This window comes from Aulonocara stuartgranti, assembly GCF_965226115.1.
Source record: "Aulonocara stuartgranti genome assembly, chromosome: 22".
In the NCBI taxonomy this organism is placed as follows: Eukaryota; Metazoa; Chordata; class Actinopteri; order Cichliformes; family Cichlidae; genus Aulonocara; species Aulonocara stuartgranti.
This window is the reverse complement of record NC_138957.1, coordinates 32,245,071-32,260,708: the sequence shown is the minus strand read 5'-3', so window position 1 is coordinate 32,260,708 and position 15,638 is coordinate 32,245,071. Positions and strand designations below refer to the sequence as shown.

At 38.1% G+C, this 15,638-nt stretch overlaps 2 protein-coding genes across 4 annotated transcripts; one reads left to right on the top strand and one right to left on the bottom strand.

Annotated features, from left to right (window-relative positions):
• Positions 1-1,337: 1,337 nt before the first annotated feature.
• LOC309699240 (uncharacterized protein) lies at positions 1,338-3,940 on the top strand. The gene is made up of 5 exons (XM_082522191.1): positions 1,338-1,437; positions 1,705-1,801; positions 2,175-2,285; positions 2,734-2,900; positions 3,233-3,940. The coding sequence occupies exons 2-5, from the start codon at positions 1,712-1,714 to the stop codon at positions 3,693-3,695; spliced, it is 831 nt and encodes a 276-aa protein (XP_082378317.1). The 5' UTR covers positions 1,338-1,437; positions 1,705-1,711; the 3' UTR covers positions 3,696-3,940.
• A 1,691-nt stretch (positions 3,941-5,631) lies between these two features.
• LOC309699234 (uncharacterized protein) lies at positions 5,632-10,513 on the bottom strand. Of its 3 annotated transcripts, XM_082522181.1 has the most exons (14): positions 10,323-10,508; positions 9,746-9,771; positions 9,358-9,443; positions 9,177-9,209; positions 8,991-9,080; positions 8,508-8,579; positions 8,311-8,399; positions 8,096-8,198; positions 7,738-7,840; positions 7,606-7,658; positions 7,420-7,498; positions 6,995-7,198; positions 6,329-6,522; positions 5,632-6,217 (listed from the first exon to the last, which is right to left on the bottom strand). In XM_082522181.1, exons 2-13 carry the CDS (start codon positions 9,750-9,752, stop codon positions 6,515-6,517), a joined length of 927 nt encoding a protein of 308 aa, XP_082378307.1. In that variant the 5' UTR covers positions 9,753-9,771; positions 10,323-10,508; the 3' UTR covers positions 5,632-6,217; positions 6,329-6,514. The 3 variants fall into 3 exon arrangements, with proteins under 3 accessions (XP_082378307.1, XP_082378308.1, XP_082378309.1); XM_082522182.1 differs by lacking the exon at positions 6,995-7,198 and having other exon boundaries at positions 10,323-10,501; XM_082522183.1 differs by lacking the exons at positions 8,096-8,198; positions 8,311-8,399; positions 8,508-8,579 and having other exon boundaries at positions 10,323-10,513.
• Between the last annotated feature and the right edge of the window lie 5,125 nt (positions 10,514-15,638).

Genomic DNA, 15,638 nt, shown 5'->3' with positions numbered 1-15,638 from the left:
GACTTATGGTTGTGTGCTGAATCTATGAATCAAACTATCACCTGGAAACATAATTAACTGGTCCATAGCTGTGAAACTGGACATGAGTTCTTGATTCTATGGAGATTAACAGTAATCCACAAATTTACAAATTTGTCCCAGGGACATCGCGTAGATGTTGTCCCTGAGACATCGCGTAAATGTTGTCCCTGGGACATCGCGTAAATGTTGTCCCTGGGACATCGCGTAAATGTTGTCCCTGGGAGATCGCGTAAATGTTGTCCCTGGGACATCATGTAGAAGTTACCCTGGGACATCGTGTAGATGTTGTCCCTGGGACATCATGTTAAAGTTGCCAGAGACATACCATATGAAAGTTTAGCTTCTTTTAGCCCCTGTTTGTTTTATATTATTTTATATATATATATATATATATATTTTTTTAAATATTATATTTAATATTTACATTGTATTGCAAAAAACCCCAAAACAAGTTAAAATGAATTAATGAATATTGACTAATTAAACCTTCGTTATTTTTCCACCAGAAATGGACGACATAATTAGAAGAAGTGTTCTGAATGACGAAAAAAAAAGAACTGGAAAAGACACACAACTTTGTGTGCATGTGTCACAATGCCAGGAGGACCCATTCAGTGTTGTGTTAGAAAAATTGAACTCATTAACCCTTCATGGACATTATAAATGTTTAAATGTTGCCTCAGGTAAAGACAGGAAAAGAGACTATTACAAATTCAACTGCATCAGAGCTGGGGAAAAAAGTCGAAACAGCTACAGAGCAGTGGGCTGTAAGGCCTATGTTTCATTTAAAGTACTCAAATGTTGGAAAGACCACACAGTCATCGTGCAGCGTACATATGATAAGCATGATGGGCATGATCCTTCGGACCCAAAAGACGCACATTTCAACAATATTTCCAGTGATTTGAGGAGGAAGATTGAGGAACTGCTTTCCCTTGGAACTAAGCCAGCCATCATACTAACCGAATGTCATAAATGGGCCAAAGAACATGGACACAGAGATCTTCACAACAGAGAGCATTTTGTCACACCACGTGACATTGACAGTGTTAGAACCTGCATGATGAGGAAGAAGCACTTTAACTGTGGAGACAGTCAAAGTGTACATACCTTACTTAATGGAAAACATCAAGAACATGTTCTCTTCTATCAACCATACACATCTGACCAAGAACTAATGATTGTTTTGCAGACACCTGTAATGAAATCAAACATGGAGAACTATGCAAAACAGTTAGTATTTGTTGACACCACGCACTGCGTTAACCAGTATTCATTTCCCTTATTCACACTTGTTGTAAGAGATGATTATGGGCATGGAGTCCCTGTGGCCTATGCTATTGTCAGCAACGAAAGTCAGAAAACCCTGGAAACTGTTCTTGGAATAGTTTGTGAGCATTTCCCAACTTCCCCGAGGTAAATAATACATTGACAGCTATTAATTTTGAAATAATTCCTTTTCAAAAAAGTTATAACATGCCAGAATCTAATGCTATAGCTGCAGCATGGGCTGCAAAAAACTTTCCTTTCCAGTTGTTAAAGTTATTCCTATAGGCTGTATGCAGTATTTTATATATCTACTTGTGAGTTGAAATGTTTAATTTGGCATTGAAGTGGTGCTTTGAGATAGCAAAACATTTTCATACTGTTTAATCTCATTTAGTGTTTTCTTTTTTTCTGTAGAGCATTTATGGTTGACAAAGACTTTGCGGAAATAAATGCTTTGCAGAAGGTTTTTCCAGAGTCAGCTATCCTTCTATGCTGGTACCATGTCTTGCAGGTAAACCACATTGTTTTCTTTTCACGTTGTCTAAGATGCACCTGAAACACATTTTTACAACAGGGTCCTGTTGTTATGATTTGCCTCATTGTGATATTCACCTACTCAGGTTAATGAATATAAAGGGATAAAATGTTGAGTGACTATGTCCATCCATTTAAGACCACAGTGCACTCATCTTCTGGTGGCTGCTTCCCAAAGCTCTTTTTGACATTTAAAAATATGTTTGCCTGGTTGATTTCTGTAATGCACAGGTCCTCTTGTCCAGTGAGTGACAAAGTTATTTTTGGACGTCAGCTTTCTTTTATGCTTTTTGTACAGCTGCTCCTCTGTCTCTCTCTCCAGATTAACTTTTTTTCTCTTACATTCACAGGCTGTTAATCGATGGCTTTCAAAATCAGAGTCCGGGGTCCATGGGCTTTCTAACACCCAAAAGAGAAATGAAATCATTTCTTTCTTTTGTAAGCTGAAAGCTTGCACATCTGTAAGTGTAATTTGTCTATTTCACATTTTGATTTCTTGATTACACTAAGAGCATAATAACTTTCAGTTGCTAAAAAAAGTTACAGAGAGATACAAAATAGATTTTTGAAACAATTTCTAAAACTGGCTTCTTATCTTGCTTATCAAAACAAGTACTTAAGCTGTGCAGAACATCATTGTGTCACCCACTGTGCAGTAGAACTTGTGAGTGGGATTCTTTCACAGACAGATGCTGAAACCAAATATGCTTATAGGTTTAGTGTTCCTTCTTAGCCATTGTAAGGGAAGAAATAATTGCTTCTTAATACAAAAACACGACATATTATTAATAACTTAAAATTCTTAATGTTATTCAATAAAAGGAAAAGGGCTTCAATACATAATATTAAAGATTTCAATAGGTCTGTTAAATGGATTGAAATATATTCTGTTGCATCCAATTCTCTTAGGAGGACGACTTTAAAGCCACATCAGCAGAGTTCTGCCAGACATTTAAGCAATACCCTTTGGTGTGCCAGTATTTTCAGAAGCACTGGGAAGGCATTGGCCACATGTGGTGTGACTACGGCCGTCGCTTCAGTCACGCTCGTTCTGAAACAAACAATGTGATTGAAAGGTATGATTTATTATTTTGACCTCATTCAATTGTATTGCTGAAAAAAAGATATTATGCTTTAATCCAAGAGGCTAAACTGAGTAGGTTCGTCATGTCATTGCCAGAACAGGTTTTAGGCAAATCCTTTAAATTCTAGCAGCGTTTTTTATGTTATCACAACAAAAAACAGAGTAGGTGGATTTGCCTAAATCAGCTAAACCGGCACAGAGCATTCCTTTATAAAAGACGTGTGCAACAGGTATTCCAATTTTTTAAAAAATAATACAGTCTTGATTAAAACTTTAAATTCCTTCAATTACAGTTACTAATCATTTCAAATAACTGTTTTTCAGATTTTTCCACCGCCTGAAATACCAGTTTTTATCTGGCTACAAGAATAGGCGTTTGGATGATCTGATTGAAGTGCTCCTAGGGAAGGCCGACGACTACTTCTCAGTCATAAAAACCCTGCAAGATGTGGGCCGCATGAAAAACAGGTTTGCTGACACCTTGTCTCAAGTTTCAGACTCTGCTTCAAGACTGATGGAAAGTGGTTGGGCTCTTAAAATTACAGTCAAGAACAGCCATGGAGTTAATGCATATCAAGTCCCATCTGAGTCAAGAGAAGACATGGTGTATGATGTCTGCCCTGTTGAGTCCTACTGCAACTGTACATATGGCTTACGAGGACTTCTTTGCAAGCATCTAGTGTTACTTGCAAAATTAGCAGAGGCTGACAATGACATCTATCCAAACATGGAAACAGACCTTGGCAAGAATTGCAGTGAAAGAAAGGCATTACTTTGTACACTGTGAGGACTTGAAAGTGATAAAAATGCCAAGTTTGTTTGGAAATCTGTGTTTTTTTGCATCGGCTGAAACACTTCAGTGCACTTGTTGTACGTTCTCTCACTATAACACATGTGCTTGCCTGAAGGTGGCTTGTAGCCATTTTAAACAAATGAAAAACTCTCTGAAAAGTCCTCTATCAACTTTGAATGACACTCCTGTAGTTGAAAGCACAGACAAAAAATGCACAGAAGATGCAGTTGGAAAACTAAATGCTGTTAAACAGTGGGCATTCATTCCAGAGGGTATTACTGCAATGATAGATGAACTGCATACAAATGTCTTAAAAACAAAACAAGTAGGCAAAAGTATATGCCAGTACGAAATAAAGACGACAGATAATGCACGCAAAATTAGGCCATTGTATTCTAGCAAGAAACGTTCGGCCAGCATCGACATTCCAACAGTCTGAAAATGAATGTGAACAGTCGATAACCACTGAAAGAGAGACATACTCTGGAGAAAATGAAAACCTTTTGGAATACAAAACAAAAAAGAGAAGAGTTAAAGCTAAGTATATGCACAAGTAGACTTTTGTGTGACATTTCAAAGGGACTGCATCCATTACTTCTGTTTATTGAAACCTAAAGCTGAATAGCTGTCTTAACTTTCTGCCAAGGAACAGATGAAAAGAAATTGTTTGGTCTCTCAAGCAGTTGTTATTTATGTGTGTTATTCATTACTTTGGCTTGGTTGCTGTTTTTGATACAAATTCATCTGTGCCCATTGTAATATTTTCATATGTTACTATTTTTATATTGCTATGCATTATAAATAAAGGATTACTTATTACTATTAAAGGTCTGCATTTGTAATTGTTGGTATTATTTATAAAATATGCGCTCTTAAGTTTTTTTGCTCCATAAAACGATACCTGTCACTTTTTGGACATAGAGTATCAGCTGTTGAGAATCCTGGCTCATACAAAATAGAAGTAAAAGGTTTCAACATCCAGCCTTTTTATGATTAAATACAAAGTGTAATAACAGAGTTATTGGGGTGTGATTTTGTTAATAGTTAGTCTTAAGTATAAGTTTAATAGTAATGAGTAAGAAAATATAGCCAGAATAATGGAATGAGACTAACACCTGACCTCACACTGAGATTTGGTATGAAGTGGCATGTTTGTGCTAATGCTGACATTGGGGCTCAGAGTTCCTCTGTGTGTATATATTTGTGAACGTTAACTTGGCTAATGTCCAAGGGTTTGACTGCTTTCCTGTTGGATTGTATCACAAAGAACAGGGATAAGAGCACCAGTGGCCGTGCACAACCGGCATTAGCTCAGAGTAGATTAGACTTCAGTATAGTGCAAGTGATTTGATTTCATGATTATTTGATTCAGTTTTTTCTGTGTTCAAGCTCAATTACTTTAATAAAATATGTTGAATTCAAACAAATAAATAAACAAATAAACTGTGGACATTACCCTTTTAAACCTTTCTGAAACAAGACAGGTAAAAACCAGTGTATAAAAGTTTACACAGGTATAAATAGCTCTAACACTTTACTCCAGCCTGGCGTCCACACATGTGGACATCACATTTTGGGTTATTTAGACCAAAATACTAAATCTTGATCAACAAGTGCCTGATATACAGTTATGAGGACATTATACTGCAACTGTTCTATCGAAATTTCAAATTAATGTCCTCATATGTGGCTCTCAGTTTTCTCAGAAACAAAAATTAGGTAAAAAAAACAAAACCTGGTAATTCTTTCTTTTTACATTCATCGGGTTCCAATCGGCCCAAATATCAAAGAGAAATTAAAAATGCATGCCATGGAAGATTTCGGGTCTTAGGGGGTTAAAATGACCAGACCCCTCCGGCCTGTTTTCCAGGCCACTAAATTAAACCCAGTCAATTACCAATTGAACAGAATAAAAACCTACGAGGTCCACTAATAGTCCAAAAGTCCAAATCTTTAATAGAAAAGACAGGCAGAACTCAAACAAACAATAATCCAAACGAGGAGCATATATACACACTGGAAAGTAAATAATTATAAGTTATTAAATCAGACTAATTAAATACAGTAAAACTAATAAGGGAAGACGAACACACGGGAAATAAAAATAACAGTGTAAACATACCAAAACTCAAAATAAAACAGGAAAGCTACTACAAACCGAGTGTGACACAATTACATTCATATTGAAACATATGTGATCATTTTCTTTCTTTGTAGCATTTTTAAGATATGTGTTAGAACAGTCATTATGCTGTTTGGATTAGGAACCAATCATTTTTGCCAAATAGTTAACACAAACTTAGAACAACAATGAACAATTTTCAAGATTCTGATTTACAGAACAAACAAAAGTCACAAAAGGTTTCATTATTTAAGAGACAAGATCAAGTTTTTCACACAGGAATGAAATGACAGAATCCAGTGCAGCGGGGCCAAAGGTGTGTGTCAGCAAACTGAAGGTTGAGGAATCAGTCAGCTCATGTTTAAGATTGTGTTGGATTTTGAGAAGAGTCTGTCTGTTATTAGAAAGTAAGATTAACAATGTTACACCAATAACCCAAAAATGACGGGGAAATGACAAATAATACCAAAAAAGATACAACTTTCATATTGTTTTACTAACTTACTTTGTCATATCAGCACTTGAATGGTCGATGCCTTTACAGACCATGTCTGTTGTGACATCGCAGGCCAATCTTCCGGCAAACCCGAGGGCTAGCTCCCCAGCCTCCTCTTCACTCAGAACACTAAACACTGTTACTTTAGTTTTGGCCTTCTTAGGCCTGTCAAGAATCATTGCGGGCAGTTTGGCTTTACGGCCCTAAAAAAGAAAAAGTGCAAACACCAAAAGAGCAGAGAGAGACACACACACGCGCACAAAGTTAATTAAATGCTTTTGTTTACATGGTGTAATTGTGTATATGTTGCAGCAAATGCACAATTTCCAGCCACATTGTCACTTCATTGATACGAGTAACCCGGATTTATTTCAGGTGACATCAAAATCACGAAATGTATACCTACCCCAATCAAACCTCTGAAACCATGAACTGACATGTTCTCTGCGTTGATTCTGCGCTTGATCTCGTCTTCTGTTATTGTGTAGGTTTTCTTTTTTGAGCTTGGTACAGATAAGCGACCATGCACTCTGTAAACTGTACTAGTTCCTTCTGAATCAGTTTGGAATTCTGTATCTGCATCGATCCTGTCAACATCATCAGCAGCAGCATTATCTGTACTCAGACTTGTGCCGTATACTTCTGCTTCTTTTTCTTTGTCTTCAGTCTGTGTACCTTCATCTCTGACTGTCAGTCTTCCTATCTCACTGTTACTTGTCGATTTGCTGCAGATGTTTTCTCCCTTAGGAACTTTTCCTTTGTCATTCGCTGCCTGATGCTTTCCCTGATGACATTCTTCACTGGCTACTTCTATTGCTCCTCCTGTATAGCCACCCACTATGCTGCACAACTCCTTTCCCTCTGCTGTGCTGCACTGTGCTGTTACATAAAGAAGAATGATATAAACAGCACTATATCAATTTAATTGTGAAGAGAAATCCCCACAATACGACACAGTTATGTCTAAAATAGTTTTGTGTAAAAACTGGATCTTGAAACGTCCACTTTAATTACACAGTCCTGGTGTGCAAAGGCAAAATTACGAAAAAAAAATTCACTTTAAACATTTTTGGACATTGTTTAGTTATATTGTGACGTACTCTCACAGAAGATACAGATGCCACAAACAGACTTTGAACAACGCATGTGCTTGTATGCACCACATTTCTGGCACTGCACCTGTGAATTAAAAAAAAAAAAAGAAGAAGAAATAAACAAACAAAAAACAAATGAACAAAGTCCATTAAATAAACAATCTATATGGCTAAGGACATGTCATAGTGTACCCGGTCTTTGGCTGCAATCACACACCAGCACTGACTGCACTTCCTAGTTCGATCTGCAAAATATAATTTGTTTAAGTACAAGTTACATTTTCCAATGTTAGAGAAAAAGAAGGCAGCTAATTTTATCTTTACCTATTGAGGAAAATAAGTAGTGGCAAAGTCGGGACCTGAGCTTTGTGATTTCAGTGTTGTACTCCTCCACTTGTGTTTTACCGTCAATGAGAGATTGGGCAAACTAATAATTGACGAAGAAAAAAAAAATAAAAAAAGAACAAAAAGAATTAGATTAACAAAGAAATGTTTGTTTGTTTTTAACCCCCCCCCGAGAAAAAAAAAAAAAACAGAGCAACCAAAGCAAAGCATTACTGCTGAAATGGTTCAATCTACAAAAAAAATTGAGATTTTACCATCCTGCCTCTAAGGCTTTAAAAACTGAATAGGCAAAAATGTAAACATTACTTATATAGGTTAAAGCTATAGTTTTCAGTACCATTATGACATGCACTCCACATGAGTTCCCATCCTGTTGATGTGGGTGGCTCACATGTGACAAGGTCCACTCTCCAGCGCAGCCTCTTGCTGAAGCAAATGAGCTGAGAGATCGCAGTTATTACAAATAAAAAGCATATAGAGAAATCAATAACCACGTTCGGTAATGATTTCAATTAAATTAAATATGTTATGTTAAATATGTTAATTAATTACCTCCAGTTTTTCAACACCGCACTTTTTCTGACCTCCGACTCGCCAAATGAATTCATATAGACTATGGTCCTCTTGGGTATGTCACAAAACTGTTTTGTAAAAAGATGGATATGGTAGGCTTGGGCCTTGAGCTTTCCTAATGAGGGACACTGAAAAGTATCATGCACTAGAGAGAGTGCAAAATCTGTGCAACTTACAAACAAGGTCCAGTGGCTGCCGTTTTCCAGACAGGCTCCAATCAATTTCTCATACATCTGAAAGATGTTTTTCTGGAAATAAAAATAATGTGACAAGTATGTTTTTCTGTCAAGAATGACACTGCAAAACTGCGAAAGCTTGTCAGGTGAGACTTGTAATTAATTCTGCAGATACACAAACATATAGAAAGTGTCATTTTTGGTTTACATTAATTAATTTCTATAGTGTGTACAAAACAAATCAAGACCACAGACTCAACACGCACCACTCAATTTTTGGTGTTCTTTATCAGTTGGCCAAGACAGAAATGTTTTAATCTGTGTGCATTGCTTTTGAGCAAGTCTTTACACAGAAAAGGTTTCAGAAAGGTATTTTTCAGGTTCTTCTGACAAGGCTTCAATTTTGGAAAATGCTGTTTGTTTATAGTGGCAACTTATAAACCCTTTGTGATAAGAACATAGTTACCACAGTCCAAGTCATACCTTCAAAAAGTATGCACTTTGTGCTCTTGTGGACCCATCCAAAATTTTTCCAGTGATTTGGCTTGGTATTGGATAAATGTGAGGGAAATTCTATAAAAATAACATAAATACACCTATGTTTTCAAATACATTACAAAAAACGTAAACATGCTATGTCATTATGATCAAACAAGCTTTTCAACATACCTCACACTGCAAATAGATTAGGCCATCTATTACCTTATAAAACAAATAAATAAATACATATAAATAAAAACAGAACTAAGGAATACGATTCATTAAGTAAATTGTACAATAAAGTGTATTTAAAGCAGAATTTAACATTAGTTTTATGACAACATAAAAGGATTTTTATGTCAAGAGGTACCTCATCTGAAATGTTAGTCTGGTCAAACAGGGATTTCAAACTTGAAATACCAATAGAGTTTGGTCCAGCTACTCCCACAAGGTAATCTGTGAGAAAGCATATGCTGTAGTCAACAGATATCATTTTCTTTTTGCATGCTGCAACCATCATCCATTTCAGTCTTCTAGGAGCTTTGTCTGGTTGTAGTTCTTTTTTCTCCTCCTCATCTATTAATTAAATTGTTTTCTGACCTTCCTAACTGTTTCCGACCTGTCTTCCCAATGTGATGTTTAAGCAATATATGTATGGTCAGAAGGGGGTGAAATTTTCATTGCAGTTGTACGTGTAACATTGCATGTGATAATAAAAGGCTTGATTGGTTGATTATTCAACATGAGTTGACATTTACCTGACATTGTGAAGGAGTCACAGTTTCTGTAAGGGTGTAAGAACATAACATGTGGATTTGTTACACTTCTTTTTCACAAGTTAATAACAATCAATAATTTTCATTCCATTATTTACAAGCTATCACACGATGTCCCAGGGACAACATCTACACGATGTCCCAGGGCAACTTCTACATGATGTCCCAGGGACAACATTTACGCGATGTCCCTGGGACAACATTTACGCGATGTACCAGGACAAATTTGTAAATTTGTGGATTACTGTTAATCTCCATAGAATCAAGAACTCATGTCCAGTTTCACAGCTATGGACCAGTTAATTATGTTTCCAGGTGATAGTTTGATTCATAGATTCAGCACACAACCATAAGTCTAGGCCTTTTAGTCCAGATTCTCTTCACTTATGTTTGTAAAATGATCAGGGAAGCTACTGCAATTTTGCCTGACCCAACCCCCGGGCCACGAAACACCCAAAAAGTTGGGGAACGCTGGTCTAGAGAACACTGGTTAGCTAATGCTGTCGTCAAGTAGCAAACAAACAGCAAGCCAAGTGAGGAACATATGTATAATGCTTACCGTTTATTAAAGGAAAGTATCCTAAATTGACTTCAAATTCGGCGGACAGGCGGCGGTTTTTCGCTTCTTCACTTGTATTTCGAAATAATCGAAGGCGGGTATTTCGAAGTCGCAAAGGAATGACGTCACAAGAAGGTGATTGGTCACTTGCAATGTTGAACCTGGAACAACATTAATTATGATGATGTGGGAACAATGCTGACATGAGGAAATCAGATCGTCCATTTCAACTGCCAAAAGCAAAGTAAATCCTTTTTTTTTTTTTTTTTTGTGTCCCGTTTGGATCTTTAGCCATCAGAATTGTTGTCTTAAGGCCAAGAAAGATGCCAAGCGGATTTATTTTACCAAGTGGATCATCATGGCCTTGCCATATTGGTCCATTTGATTGACCTTTATTATAATTATGAATTTATTTTATTTTCAGTTGCTACAAACGGGACAGACATGACTGGGGGATAGGACAGGGAGAAAGAATGAAAGAAAGAGAGGGAGAGAAAGAAAACCAAAGGGGAGAAGAGACGGTGAGAAGGGGGGGAAGAAAGAAAACAAACAAACAAAAAAACAAAACACCTGGGTCACCTGTATGGAGAAAAAAAACAGAAGAGAAAGCAAACAACAAAGAGCAACATAATAAAAAAAAAAGCACCATTACAATAAACTAGCTAGCAGTAGATATCAGTAGATACTAAATAAACAAAAGATATTGTGCAGCACGCAAGATAGACAGCGCACAATGTGCTTTGAGGCAGCAGCCAAGAATACCCGTGTGTACACCTGTGTGCATACCTGTGTGGATCAGCATGCTTGCATTCCAAAGGTTTCTCCATGTAACGATCTGCTAGGGAGTGTGGGGGGGCCACAGCCCCGTCCTCCAGGGTATGAAGCAGGTATGGAGGAGATCAAAACTCCAGACATCCAGAGGCCCCCAGAACACAAGAGACCAAGGAAGACCCACAGAGGGGCAGCCTTTCTCCTGAGATTCCTTCCAAAAATTCTGTACACGGCAGTGTTTACCTGAAGAATAAACTGGACTGGAGTCACAATTCAAATGCTTTCTACAGGAAAGCGCAGAGCAGGCTGTACCTGCTGCAGAGGCTCAGGTCTTGTGGAAAGACTCTGAAGTTGCATTATTGCACAGCACAACAATCAGAAAATATGCCTGCAATGTTAATGCCTTATTATAGTGTTTTCAGTAGGAGAAACTTTTTGTCACTAATCCAAGTGACTTCTTCAGTATCAGCTGACTGCCCAACCTTATAAACAGTACATCTGAATGAACAATGGGCTGTGAGGTTAGTTTCTTGATGATTAGTGTAGAGGATGGAAATCAGCCAGGACGACTCATGAAACGTGGGCCGACATCTTGTTGAATATAGGTGTGTAAATCCAAAAATGTGCAGCAGGTCAATTGATCACAGCCTGTACAATAAGAAAATCTACGTAAGGTCTTTATAGAAATTATTGTGAGTTATTAGTCTTTTCCCCAACTGTTTTTAGGGACCTCTACCCCCCACTGAATCCCACTTTAACCTCTCTCTACACATTTTCCTGTTTAGAGGCAAACACACCCTCTACAATGTAGGCAACAGAAAACAGATTTTGTTTTCCTTCTCGGTCTCTGCTGATGTTCTGCTTACGTGATTAACTTTTCACTGACATAAAGTTGGTATTTCCATCTACTAATATTATTTTATTATTACACTGATATAGCACAAAATCCAGCTAGCTTTGCATAAAATATGTGGTAGAAATATTCTTCAGTGAGATACTTTTACTTTTTGGCAAGAGTCTGTACATTTTCACTTTCTCTTGAATAAAGAAATTTAATCTGTACTTCAACTTTCCCTAGAGTATTTTTCAACGCCATTATCTGGACTTCTACTTAAGCACACAAATATCTGTACTTTTGCCACCTCTGGTCAAATTGTAGTGTTACAAGTCCTTGGATCAGAGACATTAATCTTTGTCAGTTGTACCATGAGGTTTAATTATTCAGTGACTTAATCAGGACTGTCTTACAATGATTTCTGAATAAACTAGGCTAGTCTATTATTGAACAAAGGGAAATTAAGTCATAATTTCAATTTCCTCAGCTCTGTTCACAAAGAAGCATTTGTATTTTGCAAAATATCAGCAGTTTTAAAGACAGGGGAACAAAAGTGTATAACACAAATGTTTTTCAGTGACAGTAGGCAGATACTTCTTGTTGTATCAAATCTTAACACAGTGCAAACTCTATGGAAACTGGTAAAATGGTGGTTTCTTCATGTGGCACAGCTCAGTACTCATTGGCAGTGTTGGGACTAACGCGTTATTAAGTAACGCGTTACAGTAACTACGTTATTATTGTGGTAAAGAGCACGGTAACTAGTTATTATGCCAAAATCAGGAACGCGTTAGTCGTTACTGGGATTTAGATAGGGTCGTTACTCGTTACTTCGTGTGGTGGCTATCGCGGAGCTTCCACAGATTCAGCAACATTAGCAAGTGGTGGAGGCCAGCAGGTGGATGAAGGAAAAGGGACGCAGAAGGAAAAGAGACCCGAGGCGGCCGCCGGTCCAAGTGTGAACTGAACTTCAGGTAAGAAGTTATGACCTGCAGTCTATCTGGGTCAGATATGAACCAAGTTTAGGTAGAGTTTATTTTCGTTATTCTGACTTTTTCCGTACTGCGTGCTAGCTAGCATGACGAAGTTTCTATACAGCTGGGTGGTGCTATGAAGTTAATGATGCTGAACTTTATTTTGTTCATAAGTTATTAGAGTCCGTCCCGTCTGGTTTTCAGAGAAAATACTATGCGTTTCTTATTGAGGTGAAAAGGAACAGTTTGTCCCGTAATTCAGCTACAATGAAAAAGGCACAAAGCTGGAGTTATTCTGTGTCTTTGCTGCACAGCTGCCTCTTCTTCTCTCATTCTCCCCCCTCCCTCTCCTGTTTCTACTTCAATCATGAAAACTGATCAGCTGATTGGGTCTCTTGTTTGTTTATCTCCCACTTTGCGCCGAAAGAGGAAACCAGCGGATGTCGTGCTAAACAACAGCAGCACGTTTAAGCTTGATCAGCTGTTGTTAGTAGAAAGTAATATTAAATAAATTCTATCAGCTGATGTTTGCTGGAGCCACAGCTGTAAACCTGCTGGTCATGATATCGGTTTGTATATGTGGTGAGATGGAAACATGAAGGTGAAACCAGGAGATGTCCTTACTGAATCATCAGAGCTGAACAGGTGATGGAGAAACAGGTTTACCTTTTAGCTGACATAAATGAGTTGAAGGGAAGTTATGAACTGTTTCTGAGAGACAAATAACACCAGGATCCTTTTTTATGTAGCTGACAGCTGGTAACTGTGCAGGGGCGGGTCTAGCAAAGTTTTGCCAGGGGGGCCAGGTAGGGCATTAACAGGGAGAGGGGGGCACAAAGAAATACTTTTCTTTCTTATTCTCATTTAAAATGTCTCGCTTTTAATAAATAATTATCTGAATCTTACAACAAACGATTGATTGATTGATGCATATATACCATCAGAACAGTGTACATCACTGTCACAACAGCGTTTGTTTTCATTCAAAGGCTTTATGATTTTTCCTATAATGGTGGGCCAGTCTCTAGTCAAAATGCCCGGGCCAATTTTTTGTCCCAGTCCAGCCATGTATGCAGCTCATCTGCAGTCTGGTGTTGCCTACATCTTCCTATTCGGAAGGCAGAATTTCCGAGTTCTGAGTACAATCGAAAGCACCACGACTGCAGTTTTTGTGTTGGATGTAAAAGGCACACATGACACTGTGACGTAGGCTAGAATCATGGCAGCAGTCAATGACGGTCCAGGCGTGGGATTTCTCTCGTGGAAATATGCACATTATTTTTTCCTTTCTATTGGTAGGTGGCACAGTGCACTGTGGCAAGTAAGCAAGCTAGGAGACTGGCAAAGTTATGGAAGCAAGAGAATTCTGAGTAAAACCAAAGTTACTTTCCCTAGTAACTCGTTACTTTGAAAGTAACGAGTAACTTGAAGTAACTGACTTACTTTTGAGAGAAGTAACTAGTAATGTAACTAAGTTACTATTTTAAAGTAACTTACCCAACACTGCTCATTGGGCAAAAAACCAAAAACAAAACTGTGATATTTCCAGTTTCTGTAGGGTCTAAAAAGCTTCCATTATTATTTCTTTCAACATTTCTGTATTGCTTCACAGTGTTAGCTAATAACAAATTATACAGTGAGTGCAGAATTATTAGGCAAGTTGTATTTTTGAGGAATAATTTTATTATTGAACAACAACCATGTTCTGTATGAACCCAAAAAACTCATTAATATCAAAGCTGAATGTTTTTGGAAGTAGTTTTTAGTTTGTTTTTAGTTTTAGCTATTTTAGGGGGATATCTGTGTGTGCAGGTGACTATTACTGTGCATAATTATTAGGCAACTTAACAAAAAACAAATATATACCCATTTCAATTATTTATTTTTACCAGTGAAACCAATATAACATCTCCACATTCACAAATATACATTTCTGACATTCAAAAACAAATCAGCGACCAATATAGCCACCTTTCTTTGCAAGGACACTCAAAAGCCTGCCATCCATGGATTCTGTCAGTGTTTTGATCTGTTCACCATCAACATTGCGTGCAGCAGCAACCACAGCCTCCCAGACACTGTTCAGACAGGTGTACTGTTTTCCCTCCTTGTAAATCTCACATTTGATGATGGACCAGGTTCTCAATGGGGTCCAGATCAGGTGAACAAGGAGGCCATGTCATTAGTTTTTCTTCTTTTATACCCTTTCTTGCCAGCCACGCTGTGGAGTACTTGGACACGTGTGATGGAGCATTGTCCTGCATGAAAATCATGTTTTTCTTGAAGGATGCAGACTTCTTCCTGTACCACTGCTTGAAGAAGGTGTCTTCCAGAAACTGGCAGTAGGACTGGGAGTTGAGCTTGACTCCATCCTCAACCCGAAAAGGCCCCACAAGCTCATCTTTGATGATACCAGCCCAAACCAGTACTCCACCTCCACCTTGCTAGCGTCTGAGTCGCACTGGAGCTCTCTGCCCTTTACCAATCCAGCCACGGGCCCATCCATCTGGCCCATCAAGACTCACTCTCATTTCATCAGTCCATAAAACCTTAGAAAAACCAGTCTTGAGATATTTCTTGGCCCAGTCTTGACGTTTCAGCTTGTGTGTCTTGTTCAGTGGTGGTCGTCTTTCAGCCTTTCTTACCTTGGCCATGTCTCTGAGTATTGCACACCTTGTGCTTTTGGGCACTCCAGTGATGTTGCAGCTCTGAAATATGGCCAAACTGGTGGCAAGT

What these genes read in the sequence shown, in the direction of transcription:
- LOC309699240 (XM_082522191.1), top strand. Translation starts at nt 1,712, where the DNA reads ATGGTTGACAAAGACTTTGCGGAAATAAATGCTTTGCAGAAGGTTTTT. An exon ending in AGCTGAAAGCTTGCACATCT is followed by an intron (nt 2,286 to 2,733) that starts GTAAGTGTAATT and finishes CAATTCTCTTAG; the next exon opens with GAGGACGACTTTAAAGCCAC. An exon ending in ACAAACAATGTGATTGAAAG is followed by an intron (nt 2,901 to 3,232) that starts GTATGATTTATT and finishes ACTGTTTTTCAG; the next exon opens with ATTTTTCCACCGCCTGAAAT.
- LOC309699234 (XM_082522181.1), bottom strand. An exon ending in TAATCTATTTGCAGTGTGAG is followed by an intron (nt 9,081 to 9,176) that starts GTATGTTGAAAA and finishes TTATTTTTATAG; the next exon opens with AATTTCCCTCACATTTATCC. An exon ending in GCGGTGTTGAAAAACTGGAG is followed by an intron (nt 8,199 to 8,310) that starts GTAATTAATTAA and finishes GCGATCTCTCAG; the next exon opens with CTCATTTGCTTCAGCAAGAG.